Source organism: Pseudophryne corroboree, chromosome 8, assembly GCF_028390025.1.
Source record: "Pseudophryne corroboree isolate aPseCor3 chromosome 8, aPseCor3.hap2, whole genome shotgun sequence".
Taxonomy (NCBI): domain Eukaryota; kingdom Metazoa; phylum Chordata; class Amphibia; order Anura; family Myobatrachidae; genus Pseudophryne; species Pseudophryne corroboree.
This window is the reverse complement of record NC_086451.1, coordinates 116,829,203-116,844,002: the sequence shown is the minus strand read 5'-3', so window position 1 is coordinate 116,844,002 and position 14,800 is coordinate 116,829,203. Positions and strand designations below refer to the sequence as shown.

The following is a 14,800-nucleotide window of genomic DNA, read 5'->3' as shown; positions in this document are numbered from 1 at the left end:
TGCGTGTTGGTTTCTTCCCGTATGGCCTTGATCTTTCATGTTCCCTTTTCTCTCCGTCAATTTTTCAAACTGAGGGATGGTGAGGCGTGAAGGGAGAGGAGCCAGTTGTGCATCCTTCTCTTTTTTTTTTTTCTTTTTTTTTTTTTTACTACATTGTTCTACCTTCGGTCTGCATCCTTCACACCCCAGCTGTCTAGTTCTCCAGTGTCCCCGAGTAGATTCAGAGAAATGGATTGATCGGTAAGTACCAAAATCCTCTTTTATTCATGTATTCCCCTTTCCACCTAAACCTTGGGTCTGAACCGGGGTTTGGAACACCATTCCAAACTGGGTCAGACCCATTTTCACCACAGCGCTGATTTTGGGCTCAGTGCCGGTCACACTGCACATGGGTGCAGTGACAGCGCTTAGAGAAGAAATCATGTCTTTGCTCTGGGAAAGTGACTCTCCCCATGCTGTGAACGGGTCCAGGGTTGTACAAGGTAAAACCCTGCTAGCTACCAGGGTTGGATATACGGCTCACTGGGCCACGGTGGATCCTTTTCTACTGAGCAAAATATCAGGTTGTTGCATGTGCATGTGGGAGGCATCTGATTAGCTCCACATTTATTCTGCAGCAGGGCAACGACCCCAAACATACAGCCAGTGTTCTTAAGAACTGTCTTGAAGTGGAAGTGAAGTGATGATATGGCCCCCACAAAGCACTGTTCTCAACATCATTGAATCTGTCTGGGATTACATGAAGAGAAAGAAGCATTTGAGCAAGCCTACATTCACAGAAGCTCTGTGGTTAGTTCTCCAAGATGTTTGGAACAACCTCCCTGCCAAGCTCCTTCAAAAACTGTGTGCAAGTGTACCTAGTCCTAGAAGAATTTATGGTGTTTTGAAGGCAAAGGGTGGTCACACCAAGTATTGATTTGATTTAGAGTTCTCCTCTGTTCCTTCACTTTGCATTTTGTTAATTGGTAAAAATAAACTATTAACACTTCTTACTTTGCAGCATTTTTTCCACATCTGCCTAAAACTTTTGCACAGTACTGTGGGTGGTGTAAATATCTTGCAAATTAAATTGTTAAAGTTGATCATGTAATATTGCCTTACTTGGAGTCCCACTGCTCTCTTCTGTCTTTAGAGCCAATCTGCAGCCTCCAGTAGTGAGAAGAGACTGCTAGAGATCCAGGAAGACTACGAAGCTCTAAAGCTGCAGCATCAACAACTTAAATCTAAGGTGCTGGTCCCATATATTTTACCTCCTTGTGGGTCTCTGAAAAGTAATTAGTAAATTAGAATGACCACAGGTTTTGACCAGCCTACAGTCAATTCAATGTATGGGCACCGTTGGAACTACTGTACATTTGGCTCTATGTTCAATATGTTCATTGCCTTTCTTACTAGCTGCCATCCATGGTACTATAACTTAGTACACCTGAACATCCATACGCTGGTTGCTCCATCCAACTATAGACCACCAGCTACACCCATCCACCTGTGTCTCTGGCATTAGCAGATCCAGCTGCTGGGGTGGCACACCATTACCTGCTAGGCGTACATGTTGCAAATGCTAGACATATGCATGTTGCAAAAAGTCACAAATGCTAGACATATGAAACGAACCTCATATGTTTTTTCCATAGATGTAAATATACACTGCTAATTCTAATTAGTAATTGCCCAACTAACTACTGTGGGTACATTTGATGTTGTATTGTGGGTGGGCGAGGGACGGTTGTGAGTTTTTGCTGACAGTGTTGTTCTACACCAGATGGCTGCAGAAGTTAAAGAAAAGGATGTCTTGATTGTTCGTTTGCAAGAAAAAGTCAGCTCGCTGGAGAAAACGCTTGAGAGTAGTTTCTCTGGAGAGGAAGGCTTGCAGGGGATGCTTAAGGAGGTGAGCAAGTTATACAAGTGGTTCCCATCTGAGCTTGCTGTTTGATGATGTCATGCAACATATTGGTAACCATGGCTGCTTTGCGGTTGCCTGTTGTCAGAAAGTCACATGCAGGGTTGGTGGAGTCATTTTGGGTAATAAATGCCCCAGGTTACATAACCCGATGCAGCCATTGTGGGCGCACTACATACGTTACCCTGGGTGAATTAGGCAATGCCTAGAAGAGATGACACGAAATGGGGACGTTGCAGTGTACTAAAGCTACAAGCAGAACCCTTACATAACCATCAGTTCCAAGTATATTTCAAGCCACCCATGTGTGTACCAGGTGATGCAGCCATCTTGGTTACAATGTGTGAAATAAACCAATACAAAGATTATTAGGTAGATTGTCTTCTTTATCTTATTAAAATGATTTAATTTGGTCTCTAGGGACAGCCATCATGTTTGACAGTAATGCACAGATTGAATTAGTCGTGAGGTCTACCCATGCCCAATTGCTCTACCCTGAGCTATCCAGTTGAGTGCCAGTACACCGTGCTTAAGCCCAGTTGGGTGCACTTAACACAGATTTATTTACTTCTCTAACGTCCTAGTGGATGCTGGGGACTCCGTAAGGACCATGGGGAATAGACGGGCTCCGCAGGAGACAGGGCACTCTAAGAAAGAATTAGGACTACTGGTGTGCACTGGCTCCTCCCTCTATGTCCCTCCTCCAGACCTCAGTTAGAATCTGTGCCCGGTCAGAGCTGGGTGCACTTTAGTGAGCTCTCCTGAGCTTGCTAATAAGAAAGTATTTTATTAGGATTTTTTTATTTTCAGAGAGATCTGCTGGCAACAGACTCTCTGCTACGTGGGACTGAGGGGAGAGAAGCAAACCTACTAACTGCGGATAGGTTGCGCTTCTTAGGCTACTGGACACCATTAGCTCCAGAGGGATCGAACACAGGAACTCACCCTTGGTCGTCCGTTCCCGGAGCCGCGCCGCCGTCCCCCTCACAGAGCCAGAAGACAGAAGCCGGCGAGTGAAGCAACAAGACATCAAAATCGGCGGCAGAAGACTCCTGTCTTCATATAAGGTAGCGCACAGCACTGCAGCTGTGCGCCATTGCTCCCACACTAACCCACACACTCCGGTCACTGTAGGGCGCAGGGGGGGGGCGCCCTGGGCAGCAATTAGGTACCTGTTGGCAAAAGCAGCATATATACAGTTGGGCACTGTATAAATGCATGAGCCCCCGCCATTATTTTACACAAAATCGCGGGACAGAAGCCCGCCGCTGAGGGGGCGGGGCTTCTTCCTCAGCACTCACCAGCGCCATTTTCTCTCCACAGCTCCGCTGAGAGGAAGCTCCCCAGGCTCTCCCCTGCAGAAGCACGATAGAAGAGGGTGAAAAGAGAGGGGGGGCACATAAATTGGCGTAAAAACAATATATAGAAGCAGCTAATGGGTTAACACTACGTTACTGTGTGATTCCTGGGTCATATAGCGCTGGGGTGTGTGCTGGCATACTCTCTCTCTGTCTCTCCAAAGGGCCTTGTGGGGGAACTGTCTTCAAATAGAGCATCCCCTGTGTGTGTGGTGTGTCGGTACGTGTGTGTCGACATGTCTGAGGTAAAAGGCTCCCCTAAGGAGGAGATAGAGCAAATATGTGTGTGTGAGGGTGTCTCCGTCGACAACGCCGACACCTGTTGGATATGTGTAATTAAGTGCTAAGGTGAATTTATTGCACAAAAGATTAGAGAACAGACAGGAAATCTACCCACGTCTGTCACTCTGTCGCAGAGACCTTTAGTGTCTCTCAATGCTCACTATCCAAAATAATAAACACTGATGTCGACACGGAGTTTGACTCCAGTGTTGACTACGATAATGCAAAGTTACAGCTAAAAGGGCAGAAAAGTATTCAATATATGATTATTGTAATAAAAGATGATTTGCATATCACTGATGACTCATCTGTCCCTGACACAAGGGTACACATGTTTAAGGGGAAGATAGCTGAGGTAAATTTCCCTCCTCTCATGAGGAAAAAGAGCGGGAATCTCCAGACAAGAGACTGCAGTTTCCCACAAAGAATTCTCAGGCAGTATCCTTTCCCCACTAGGGCCAGGATACGATGGGAATCTTCCCCTAGGGTGTCACGTTTGCCCAAAAGGTAACCTGTCGTAACAGCTATTCTCAGGGATCCTGCAGATAGCGTGCACATTCTGGTACACTACTCAGACCGGCGATTGTGTCGGCATGGGTTTATAGCGCTGGGGCAACGTGGACAGGTACCTTATCAGCAGACATTGAGACCCTAGTATGTAGATATATATATATATATATAGATATATGTATATATAGAGATATATATATATATTAATGCTGTCTTAAGAGATTTTTATATATATATATATATATATATATATATATAAAACATGCCCAAAGAGACATGAGTATACTGGGTCCTAGAGACAAAGCTATGTCGATTTCTGCTTGATGTGTCCTGTAGAATATGCAATGGACAGATGATGCCGACTTAAGAGGCATATGGAAGGCTGAGGATTGTGTGGAGAAGGGTTCTCGGACCTGGTCTCCACAGCTATAGCTGGTAATTCTGATGTTTTGCCTTATATTCCTGCACAGCCTAGGAAAGCACGACATTATCAAATGCAGCCTTTAGAACAAAGAAACAAGAAAGTCCGAGGTGCGTCCTTTCTTGCCAGAGGCGGGGACAGAGGAAAGAAGCTGCACAACACTGCTAGGTCCCAGGAACAGAAGTCCTCCCTGGCCTCTACAATAATCCACCGCATGTCGCTGGGGCTCCACAGGCGGAGCTAGGCCCGGTGGGGGCACGCCTGCGTAAGTTCAGCCAGAAGTGGGTTCACTCCCTGTTAGATCCCTGGGCAATAGAAGCAGGTGGTGGTCAAGATTCCCCTCCTTCAACAAGGAAAGGGTTATTATTCGACCGTGTTTGTAGTACCGAAACCGGACGGTTCGGTCAGACCCATATTGAATTTAAAAATAGAAAAGTGACTGATTGCGCTATTTCTCCAGGTGCGTATATGAATAAAAACACGTGTTTTTCACTTCTCTGGTGTTTATTTTAGTACAAACGTTATATCTCATACAACAATATAATAAAAAATTAAGTATGCATACTCATTAGGGGCACATTCTAAAAAATTATTTTATAATAATAAAAATGATGATATTTCTCTGTTTTGGACATCCAGTGCTCAAATCTATCAGAGACAATTAATAGTTACACTCCTGGATTAAAATGCAACATAATTTATGTATCCACAACGTTTAAACTGTGATTTTCCAAGGTGAAAACTCAGTTCTCTGTTTAAAGACACAGTTTCCACAACATTGAATATTGCTTATCTTCGTTGTATTAGAACTCAGTCTTTAGCATAGGACCACAGTTCTCATTCATATAATTGCAAAGTCCATAGACTGACAGTTTCTAAATAGAGCCGCTTACCACCGTGTCCGTGGATGCAGACGTGATGGGGAGATCCTCGCCGTGCACAGCGATGCTGGTTTGCTTTCCTTCTCCCCGTCCGTCCTCCGTGGTGGTAGCGGTGCTGGATGGTTTCTAACCCTCAACGTGAGTGGGGCCGCTTGTATGTGGACAATTTTCAGAATAGACTCTCCACCTTGCTAGCCGCGTCTCCTTTGATTGCAGTTCAGCTGGAGCGGCAGGTGTGTAGGAGGTCTCGTTGGTTGTCCTTAGCTCCCAATCCGGCAGGGTTGATCCCAAACAATGTCGCTGATCACTTGGCAGGGTGAAAGGCAATTCTCTAACGCGTTTCGCACACAGGTGCTTCCTCAAAGAGTAATGTACTTTCAATTTCCAAGGCTTTATATACCTGACCACCCTGATTGATGTTCCTCCCATTGGTCCAGATTGGTTTACCATTAGTGAGGTTATGAGTTCGATACTGGGGTGGGTTAGAAATATGAGATAAGAAGTGGTGGATGTTTAATTATAATTTTGTCTTATTTATTTATTTATTTATCCATTTGTTTAATTTATCTGTTAATTCGGAATGTGGTATATGAGTAATTAAGAATATCTCTCCTTGATGGACACATATATATTCTCTATATCAAACGTATGCATTTTTTAATAGAATTGATAATAACGATCAGTACTCCAGTTGTAGCAATTAGAGCAAAGTGCACATAGCAGATAATTAGAAATAGAATGCACCTGTGATTCAATCTGGACCAATGGGAGGAACATCAATCAGGGTGGTCAGGTATATAAAGCCTTGGAAATTGAAAGTACATTACTCTTTGAGGAAGCACCTGTGTGCGAAACGCGTTAGAGAATTGCCTTTCACCCTGCCAAGTGATCAGCGACATTGTTTGGGATCAACCCTGCCGGATTGGGAGCTAAGGACAACCAACGAGACCTCCTACACACCTGCCGCTCCAGCTGAACTGCAATCAAAGGAGACGCGGCTAGCAAGGTGGAGAGTCTATTCTGAAAATTGTCCACATACAAGCGGCCCCACTCACGTTGAGGGTTAGAAACCATCCAGCACCGCTACCACCACGGAGGACGGACGGGGAGAAGGAAAGCAAACCAGCATCGCTGTGCACGGCGAGGATCTCCCCATCACGTCTGCATCCACGGACACGGTGGTAAGCGGCTCTATTTAGAAACTGTCAGTCTATGGACTTTGCAATTATATGAATGAGAACTGTGGTCCTATGCTAAAGACTGAGTTCTAATACAACGAAGATAAGCAATATTCAATGTTGTGGAAACTGTGTCTTTAAACAGAGAACTGAGTTTTCACCTTGGAAAATCACAGTTTAAACGTTGTGGATACATAAATTATGTTGCATTTTAATCCAGGAGTGTAACTATTAATTGTCTCTGATAGATTTGAGCACTGGATGTCCAAAACAGAGAAATATCATCATTTTTATTATTATAAAATAATTTTTTAGAATGTGCCCCTAATGAGTATGCATACTTAATTTTTTATTATATTGTTGTATGAGATATAACGTTTGTACTAAAATAAACACCAGAGAAGTGAAAAACACGTGTTTTTATTCATATACGCACCTGGAGAAATAGCGCAATCAGTCACTTTTCTTTTTTCTTGTGTAGCTTCTTGATCAGTGTTTTGATCAAGTTTTAGCTGTACGTACACAGGTACAGCTGGACAAAGATTGCAGCTCTAAATTTATAAATCTCAAATTAAGAGTAAATAATACAATTAACAAATTAGCGCCTGGATCAGGGTTGTTTTTTTGAATTTAAAAATCCCTGAACATATACCTGAAAAGGTTCAAGTTCAAGATGGAATCGCTCAGAGCGGTCATCGCAAGCCTGGAAGGGGGGGATTTTATGGTGTCTCTGGACATAAAGGATGCATACCTTCATGTCCCCATTTATCCACCTCATCAGGCGTACCTCAGATTTGTGGTACAGGATTGTCATTACCCATTCCAGACGTTGCCGTTTGGTCTGTCCACGGCACCGAGAATAATTACCAAGGTAATGGCAGAAATGATGGTGCTTCTGCGAAAGCAAGGAGTCACAATTATCCCATACTTTGACGATTTCCTCATAAAGGCGAGGTCCAGAGAGCCGTTGCTGATCAGCGTAGCACACTCTCGGGAAGTGTTACAACAGCACGGCTGGATTCTGAATATTCCAAAGTCGCAGCTGATTCCTACGACGCGTCTGCCCTTCCTGGGCATGATTCTGGACACAGACCAGAAGAAGGTTTTTCTCCCGGCGGAGAAGGCTCAGGAGCTCGTGACTCTGGTCAGAGGCCTCTTAAAACCAAAACAGGTGTCGGTGCATCAATGCACGCGAGTCCTGGGAAAGATGGTGGCGTCATACGAAGCCATTCCCTTCGGCAGGTTCCATGCGAGGACCTTTTCAGCGGGATCTGTTGGACAGGTGGTCCGGATCGCATCTTCAGATGCAGCGGCTGATCACCCTATCCCCCAGGGCCAGGGTGTCTCTTCTGTGGTGGCTGCAGAGTGCTCACCTTCTCGAGGGTCGCAGGTTCGGCATTCAGGACTGGGTCCTGGTGACCACGGATACAAGCCTCCGAGGGTGGGGGGCAGTCACACAGGGAAGACATTTCCAAGGGCTGTGGTCAAGTCAGGAGACTTGTCTGCACATCAATATCCTGGAACTAAGGGCCATATACAACGCCCTAAGTCAAGCGGAGCCTCTGCTTCACAACCAACCGGTGCTGATTCAGGCAGACAACATCACCGCAGTGGCTCATGTAAACCGCCAAGGCGGCACAAGGAGCAGGGTGGCGATGGCGGAAACCACCAGAATTCTTCGCGGGGCAAAGAATCACGTAAAAGCACTGTCAGCAGTGTTTATTCCGGGAGTGGACAACTGGGAAGCAGACTTCCTCAGCAGGCACAACCTCCACCCGGGAGAGTGGGGACTTCATCAAGAAGTCTTCACACAGATTACAAGTCGTTGGGAACTGCCACAGGTGGACATGATGGTATCCCGCCTCAACAAAAAGCTACAAATGTATTGCGCCAGGTCAAGAGACCCTCAGGCGATAGCTGTGGACGCACTAGTGACACCGTGGGTGTTCCAGTCGGTTTATGTGTTTCCTCCTCTTCCTCTCATACCCAAGGTGCTGAGAATCGTAAGAAAAAGAGGAGTGAGAACAATACTCATTGTTCTGGATTGGCCAAAAAGGACTTGGTATCCGGAACTGCAAGAAATTCTCACAGAGGACCCATGGCCTCTGCCTCTCAGACAGGATCTGTTGCAACAGGGGCCCTGTCTGTTCCAATACTTACCGCGGCTGCGTTTGACGGCATGGCGGTTGAACGCCGGATCCTAACAGAAAAAGGCATTCCGGATGAGGTTATTCCTACGCTAATAAAGGCTAGGAAGGACGTGACGGCTAAGCATTATCACCGTATATGGCGCAAATATGTTGCTTGGTGTGAGGCCAGGAATGCCCCTACAGAGGAATTCCAGCTGGGCCGTTTCCTTCACTTCCTACAGTCGGGAGTGACTTTGGACTTAAAATTGGGGTCCATTAAGGTCCAGATTTCAGCCCTATCCATTTTCTTTCAAAAGGAACTGGCTTCTCTTCCTGAAGTTCGGACGTTTGTAAAGGGAGTGCTGCATATTCAGCCCCTTTTGTGCCACCAGTGGCACCTTGGGATCTTAACGTGGTGTTGAGTTTCCTGAAATCACACTGGTTTGAGCCACTTAAAACCGTGGAGTTAAAATATCTCACGTGGAAGGTGGTCATGCTGTTGGCCTTAGCTTTGGCTAGGCGTGTGTCAGAATTGGCGGCTTTGTCACATAAAAGCCCCTATCTGGTTTCCATATGGACAGGGCAGAATTACGGACTCGTCCGCAATTTCTGCCAAAAGCGGTGTCCTCTTTTCATTTGAACCAACCTATTGTGGTGCCTGCGGCTACTCGTGACTTGGAGGATTCCAAGTTACTAGATGTAGACAGGGCTTTGAAGAATTATGTAGCCAGAACGGCTGGAGTCAGGAAAACTGACTCGCTGTTTATCCTGTATGCATCCAACAAGCTGGGTGCTCCTGCTTCAAAGCAAACTATTGCTCGCTGGATCTGTAACACGATTCAGCAGGCTCATTCTGCGGCTGGATTGCCGCATCCAAAATCTGTAAAAGCCCATTCCACAAGGAAGGTGGGCTCTTCTTGGGCGGCTGCCCGAGGGGTCTCGGCATTACAGCTTTGCCGAGCAGCTACTTGGTCGGGTTCAAATAAGTTTGCAAAATTCTACAAGTTTGATACCCTGGCTGAGGAGGACCTTGTGTTTGCTCATTCGGTGCTGCAGAGTCATCCGCACTCTCCCGCCCGTTTGGGAGCTTTGGTATAATCCCCATGGTCCTTACGGAGTCCCCAACATCCACTAGGACGTTAGAGAAAATAAGATTTTACTCACCGGTAAATCTATTTCTCGTAGTCCGTAGTGGATGCTGGGCGCCCGTCCCAAGTGCGGACTTCTTCTTCAATACTTGTATATAGTTATTGCTTAACTAAGGGTTATGTTATGTTTGCATCAGGTTGTTTGATGCTCTGTTGTTGTTCATACTGTTAACTGGGTAAGTTTATCACAAGTTATACGGTGTGAGTGGTGTGGCTGGTATGAGTCTTACCCTGGATTCCAAAATCCTTTCCTTGTACTGTCAGCTCTTCCGGGCACAGTTTCCTTAACTGAGGTCTGGAGGAGGGACATAGAGGGAGGAGCCAGTGCACACCAGTAGTCCTAATTTTTTCTTAGAGTGCCCTGTCTCCTGCGGAGCCCGTCTATTCCCCATGGTCCTTACGGAGTCCCCAGCATCCACTACGGACTACGAGAAATAGATTTACCGGTGAGTAAAATCTTGTTTTTTTGCTCATAGCCTCAAGAGCTTCAAGGAAAATTTGTGTTAAATGTGCCCTCTGAGGCTTACTGCACGCTCAATGCAAATTCTATGGGTTACCCCCATTAGCCGCTGGTTTACAAAAATCTTTTGTCTCATAATACACCCCCTCCACCCATTTTAAACTCATAGAAGACTCATTCTAGGGACGTTATGCGGTTAACATACCGCCCGTCAGGATCTCTGCTGTCGCAATACTGACACCGGGATCCCGACTAGGGTATTATACCGCCGCCGGAATACCGGCAAGGTAGGTGATTCCCCCTCTGTGGGTGTTCATGACACCCATAGAGGAAGAACAGAACCTGTGGTGAGCAAAGCTCCCCACCGAGCCCACAGCGTGGCTAGCGCAGCAAGCCTGCAAGGGGCTTTGCTGCACTTGCCCCCCTGTCTGCCTACAGGCACACGGGATGCAGATGTCGGTATCCTGACATTTGGCATCCTATGTGGCGGTATCATATACCGATCCCCCAAAGACACCATTGTTTGACAGAACTGTCCACCTTCTGTATTGCGTACTTTTTATCCCTGCATTGACATCCAGCTTATGGAAAAGTTCAAACATCTAGTTTTAAGCACAGTTGCTGACTGCACAGAGCTGTACTTCAGTTCAACAAGCCCCTGCGTTAGAAACTGACATAGCATTGTTTGAATTTGGAATGTTGCTGGTAGTTTCTCCCCAAACACTGCTGGGTTCCTGGCACAGAATACTCACAGTTCTGCCAAGTTGCTTTTTTTCTTACGTAGCAACTTTGTCTTAGATAAACTATAGACGCAGCATGCTTCTACTTATGTTAATCAATAAAACAAGAGGGCACGGGTAATGGAAAGAGCGGGGGAAGGACAACAGCTGGCTTAATCCCAACATACAAAGGTGCGATTAGGACACAAGCTACAGAAAACACAAAATATACTTCATCCATCAGAAACAGCAGACATTGATCCAAAAGTGAGCAGAAAGTGATGAAGTTATATAAATATACATTGTATAAAAAAAGGAAATCACAGGGCACTTTTAATGTTGGTTCCTAAAGTCAGATCTTTTCCCAGTTTTACGACTTACAAAGTACATGTACAAAGGAAAATAAGCGTGTACAATGTAAGATATACCCATATAGTGAGGTGGAGGAATATACAGGTTCCTTATAACAAATTTAAAAAAAAATCCTTCAGTGAGAAACATGAAATGTGTAGTTTGGTCATTATCCCTTAAAGCCGTTGTATTTGGTGGATTTGCCCCTTCCAACACACAGCTTGGTGTTACTATCTGCAGAAAGATGCCCTGGAGATGAAGCTGGATGAGACCAGACAGCAGCTGCTGGAGGCCAGGACTTTGCATTTGGACACAGTCACGCAGATGGAGTCCCAGGTAGATTCTCAGTAATCCAAATATGGAACCGAGCATGACACTAAATAAACAGGGCACACGTTTGTAACCTCTTTCATGTAAATACTGCTTGGAACCCTGAGCAATGTTCATGCCTTCCTAATAATCTTTTGAATATACGCAGTAAGACACCCCTTACTATGGGTGGAGCAGGGGAACAGGAGGAGTGTGTAGGCCAAGCACTGTAAGTAGCCTGCGCTTGCAGCTGTGAGTCTCAAGCTGTTGTGGGGAGTAATGATCTCAACTACTGGGACTTATTGCCTAAACAGTATTGAATAGATTAGCGGTTTACAACACCCAGCAATTCAGATGCTGTGGAACGGTGCTTCCTGGCATGTCCTGCCACAGTTAAGCTTGCCCAAACAGGAGTACTGTGGTAGGGTATGCATAGTTCCACAGCAGCGGTAGTGCCACACAATACCTTCCCTAGTAAAGAACACAATTAAGGCTTGTACACACAGGTGCTTTCCGCATACCCACAGGCCAATCTGTCAGAGCTTTTCATTCATCTCTCATTTTTTCTCTCTCTTTTTATAGACGGTAAAACTAAACAGCCAGCTACTAGAGACACAGGATTTGCTACAACAGAAAGAAACTGCATTGACCCAGTTCAAAGATGAAAGCTCCTTACAGGTCAGTGTCTTGTCTGCAGTTTTCTGTTTAAAACACATTATATTTTCCGAGTGTAAGGATATATACGAGGTGCTCATATAAAACAAGTGTCACCAATACTGTAGTATAGCCACACAATCTATTTAACACCACAAAATACACCAATTATAATGTGTACATCAGAATTTAGAGAAATCTCCCAAACAAATAGTCTATCTGATAGGAAAAAGTCCTGAAAGTTTAGAGTTCAACTGCTTGTGATCAGTGCATTTCGTCCTGTCAAGATAAGTCTGTATTACATAGTTACATAGTTAGTGAGGTTGAAAAGAGGCAAAATGCCCATCGTGTTCAACCTATATTCTGTGTTAAGCTGTTCATATTATAATGCACCTGCTGAAGTAATGGTTTAGTACCAGTTGACAACTATGATTCTACCACTCCCAGATATTGTCACTATGCTAAATGCTATAACCCTGGATACGTTTTCCAGTTAAAAATGTGTCCAATCCGTTTTTAAATGCATTTACAGAGTCGGCCATTAATACCTTCTCCAGCAGGGAGTTCCAAATCTTTATTGCCCTTACTGTGAAGAACCCTTTCCTACGTTGTGTACGGAATTTTCTCTACTCTAGCCTCAGCGAGGGCCCACGTGTCCTATACAGAGTTCTTTTAATAAACAGATCCCCTGCTACCTCCTTGTAATGACCCTCTACATATTTGAATATATTAATAATGTCTCCTCTTAGACGCCTCTTTTCTAGAGTATACATATTTAACCTAGTAAGCCTTTCCTCATACTCCAGTGTCTCTAACCCTTTAATCAGTTTAGTAGCTCGCCTTTGAACCCTCTCTAGTTCCCGAATATCTTTTTTATAATATGGTGCCCAAAATTGAACACAATATTCTAGGTGCGGACGTACCAATGATTTGTACAGCGGCAGGATTACACCCTCGTTCCTTGTCTCAATGCCCCGTTTTATGCACGCAAGCACTTTATTTGCCTTTTTTGCTGCATTTTGACATTGTGTACTGTTACTAAGCCTATTATCTATGAGCACCCCTAAATCTTTTTCCACCACGGTTACCCCTAATTCTTCCCAGGTAAGTTTATGTTGTTACATTTCCAGTATGTATTTACTTATGTGTACTCCTTAACTAAATGATTGCACCTCAATAGGCGTAATGCTGGCCATACATTAGGACGATATCGGATACGAATGTAAGATTTCAACACATCGTATGACGCATTGTGTGCACATCGTATGTGTTTTTGGTAGGCTTACGATGCACGTTCCCGTTAGTTGTATGTTGCATCAAATGATCATTCGTGCAGCCCATATTATCCGTCGTAATCGTATGTACATCGTAGCTTGTTTTATGCACATACAATGCATCGTATATAATCGCCTCATTTTGAGTGGCATTTCCTTCCAGGTGATCACATGCTTTTTGTGAGGCATACAATCGATTGACAGATTGTATGCGTCATCGTATGCACATGAAGCTCTAAATCGTATGCCAGGGGCCCCCGGGGTAGGGAAATCGTATGAGGAATCGGATCAGATGCTGGTCGTCTTAATGTATGGCCAGCTTATTTCTTCTATTTGCATTCAAATATATCGGAATATAGTATGTTAATATGCGGATGCTTCAATTTAATTTTTTAACCAACTGTTAACTTGGGTTTAGGTAACAACATAGCTGGATCACACTTCTGATTTTCATATTTTTGTTTGCTCTATCAGCTGAAGGACCTGGAGCATACGTTGCAAGAAGTCAGCAAGAGGCTACAAGTTGAAGAGGAGAAGCTTAAGGAAAAAGAGGAAGAAATCAGTTCATGTGTGCGTATCTATGGATTTCTTCTCTATCGCAAGCTCTCACCACTGCTTCTTATCTACATTCATAGAGTAATTGTCCTACAGGCACATCAGCACGTAACTGCATCACTGATGGCTTGGGAGACTAATAAAGGGACTATATTTTATTTTCATATCAATATGTACCAGTCTGTGGGGTTATATACTATTAAAATACATATGTGCATATACCCTATAACTTACAATCAAACATTCGCTTTGGTTGGCCTTTTAAAAGCTAGTACTATATGTGATTGCTTACTGTGGGTTATGCTCACATTTCCATCTTTCACACTACCTCTTTGGTTTACTTTAGATTGGATGATAAATATGTCCTTGTAAAAAATGGTGCGACTTTCCCACTTTAAGTTGATAATATGACTACTACTAATTGAAAGTTGTCTGTTTTCTTGGTTCCTGGACTCTGCATTCAGCAATCCGAGCTGAAGTCAGAGACTGATAAACTGACACAGCAACTACACATCGTGAGACAGCAGTGTGCGGAGAAGATCGAGAGACTGGAAGCCCAAATCTCGGCTCTAGAAAGTGCCAGAGATTTTGATAGGACGTCCACGCAACATAGTATTGTAAGCCATGTTTTTCTGGTATTTGTGAACAGCAACCGCATAGGAGATGTCACA

The 14,800-nt window shown here is 44.5% G+C and overlaps 1 protein-coding gene across 5 annotated transcripts in view; it reads left to right on the top strand.

Moving 5' to 3' along the window:
- Nucleotides 1-14,800, top strand: part of GOLGA1 (golgin A1) — a 217,811-nt gene that overhangs the window by 130,520 nt on the left and 72,491 nt on the right. For all 5 annotated transcript variants that reach the window (XM_063936885.1, XM_063936884.1, XM_063936886.1 and 2 more), the window contains 6 exons: nt 1,133-1,228; nt 1,763-1,888; nt 11,578-11,673; nt 12,229-12,324; nt 14,049-14,144; nt 14,594-14,746. In XM_063936885.1, the coding sequence (XP_063792955.1) occupies nt 1,133-1,228; nt 1,763-1,888; nt 11,578-11,673; nt 12,229-12,324; nt 14,049-14,144; nt 14,594-14,746 (663 nt within the window). The remainder of the gene's footprint in view (nt 1-1,132; nt 1,229-1,762; nt 1,889-11,577; nt 11,674-12,228; nt 12,325-14,048; nt 14,145-14,593; nt 14,747-14,800) is intronic.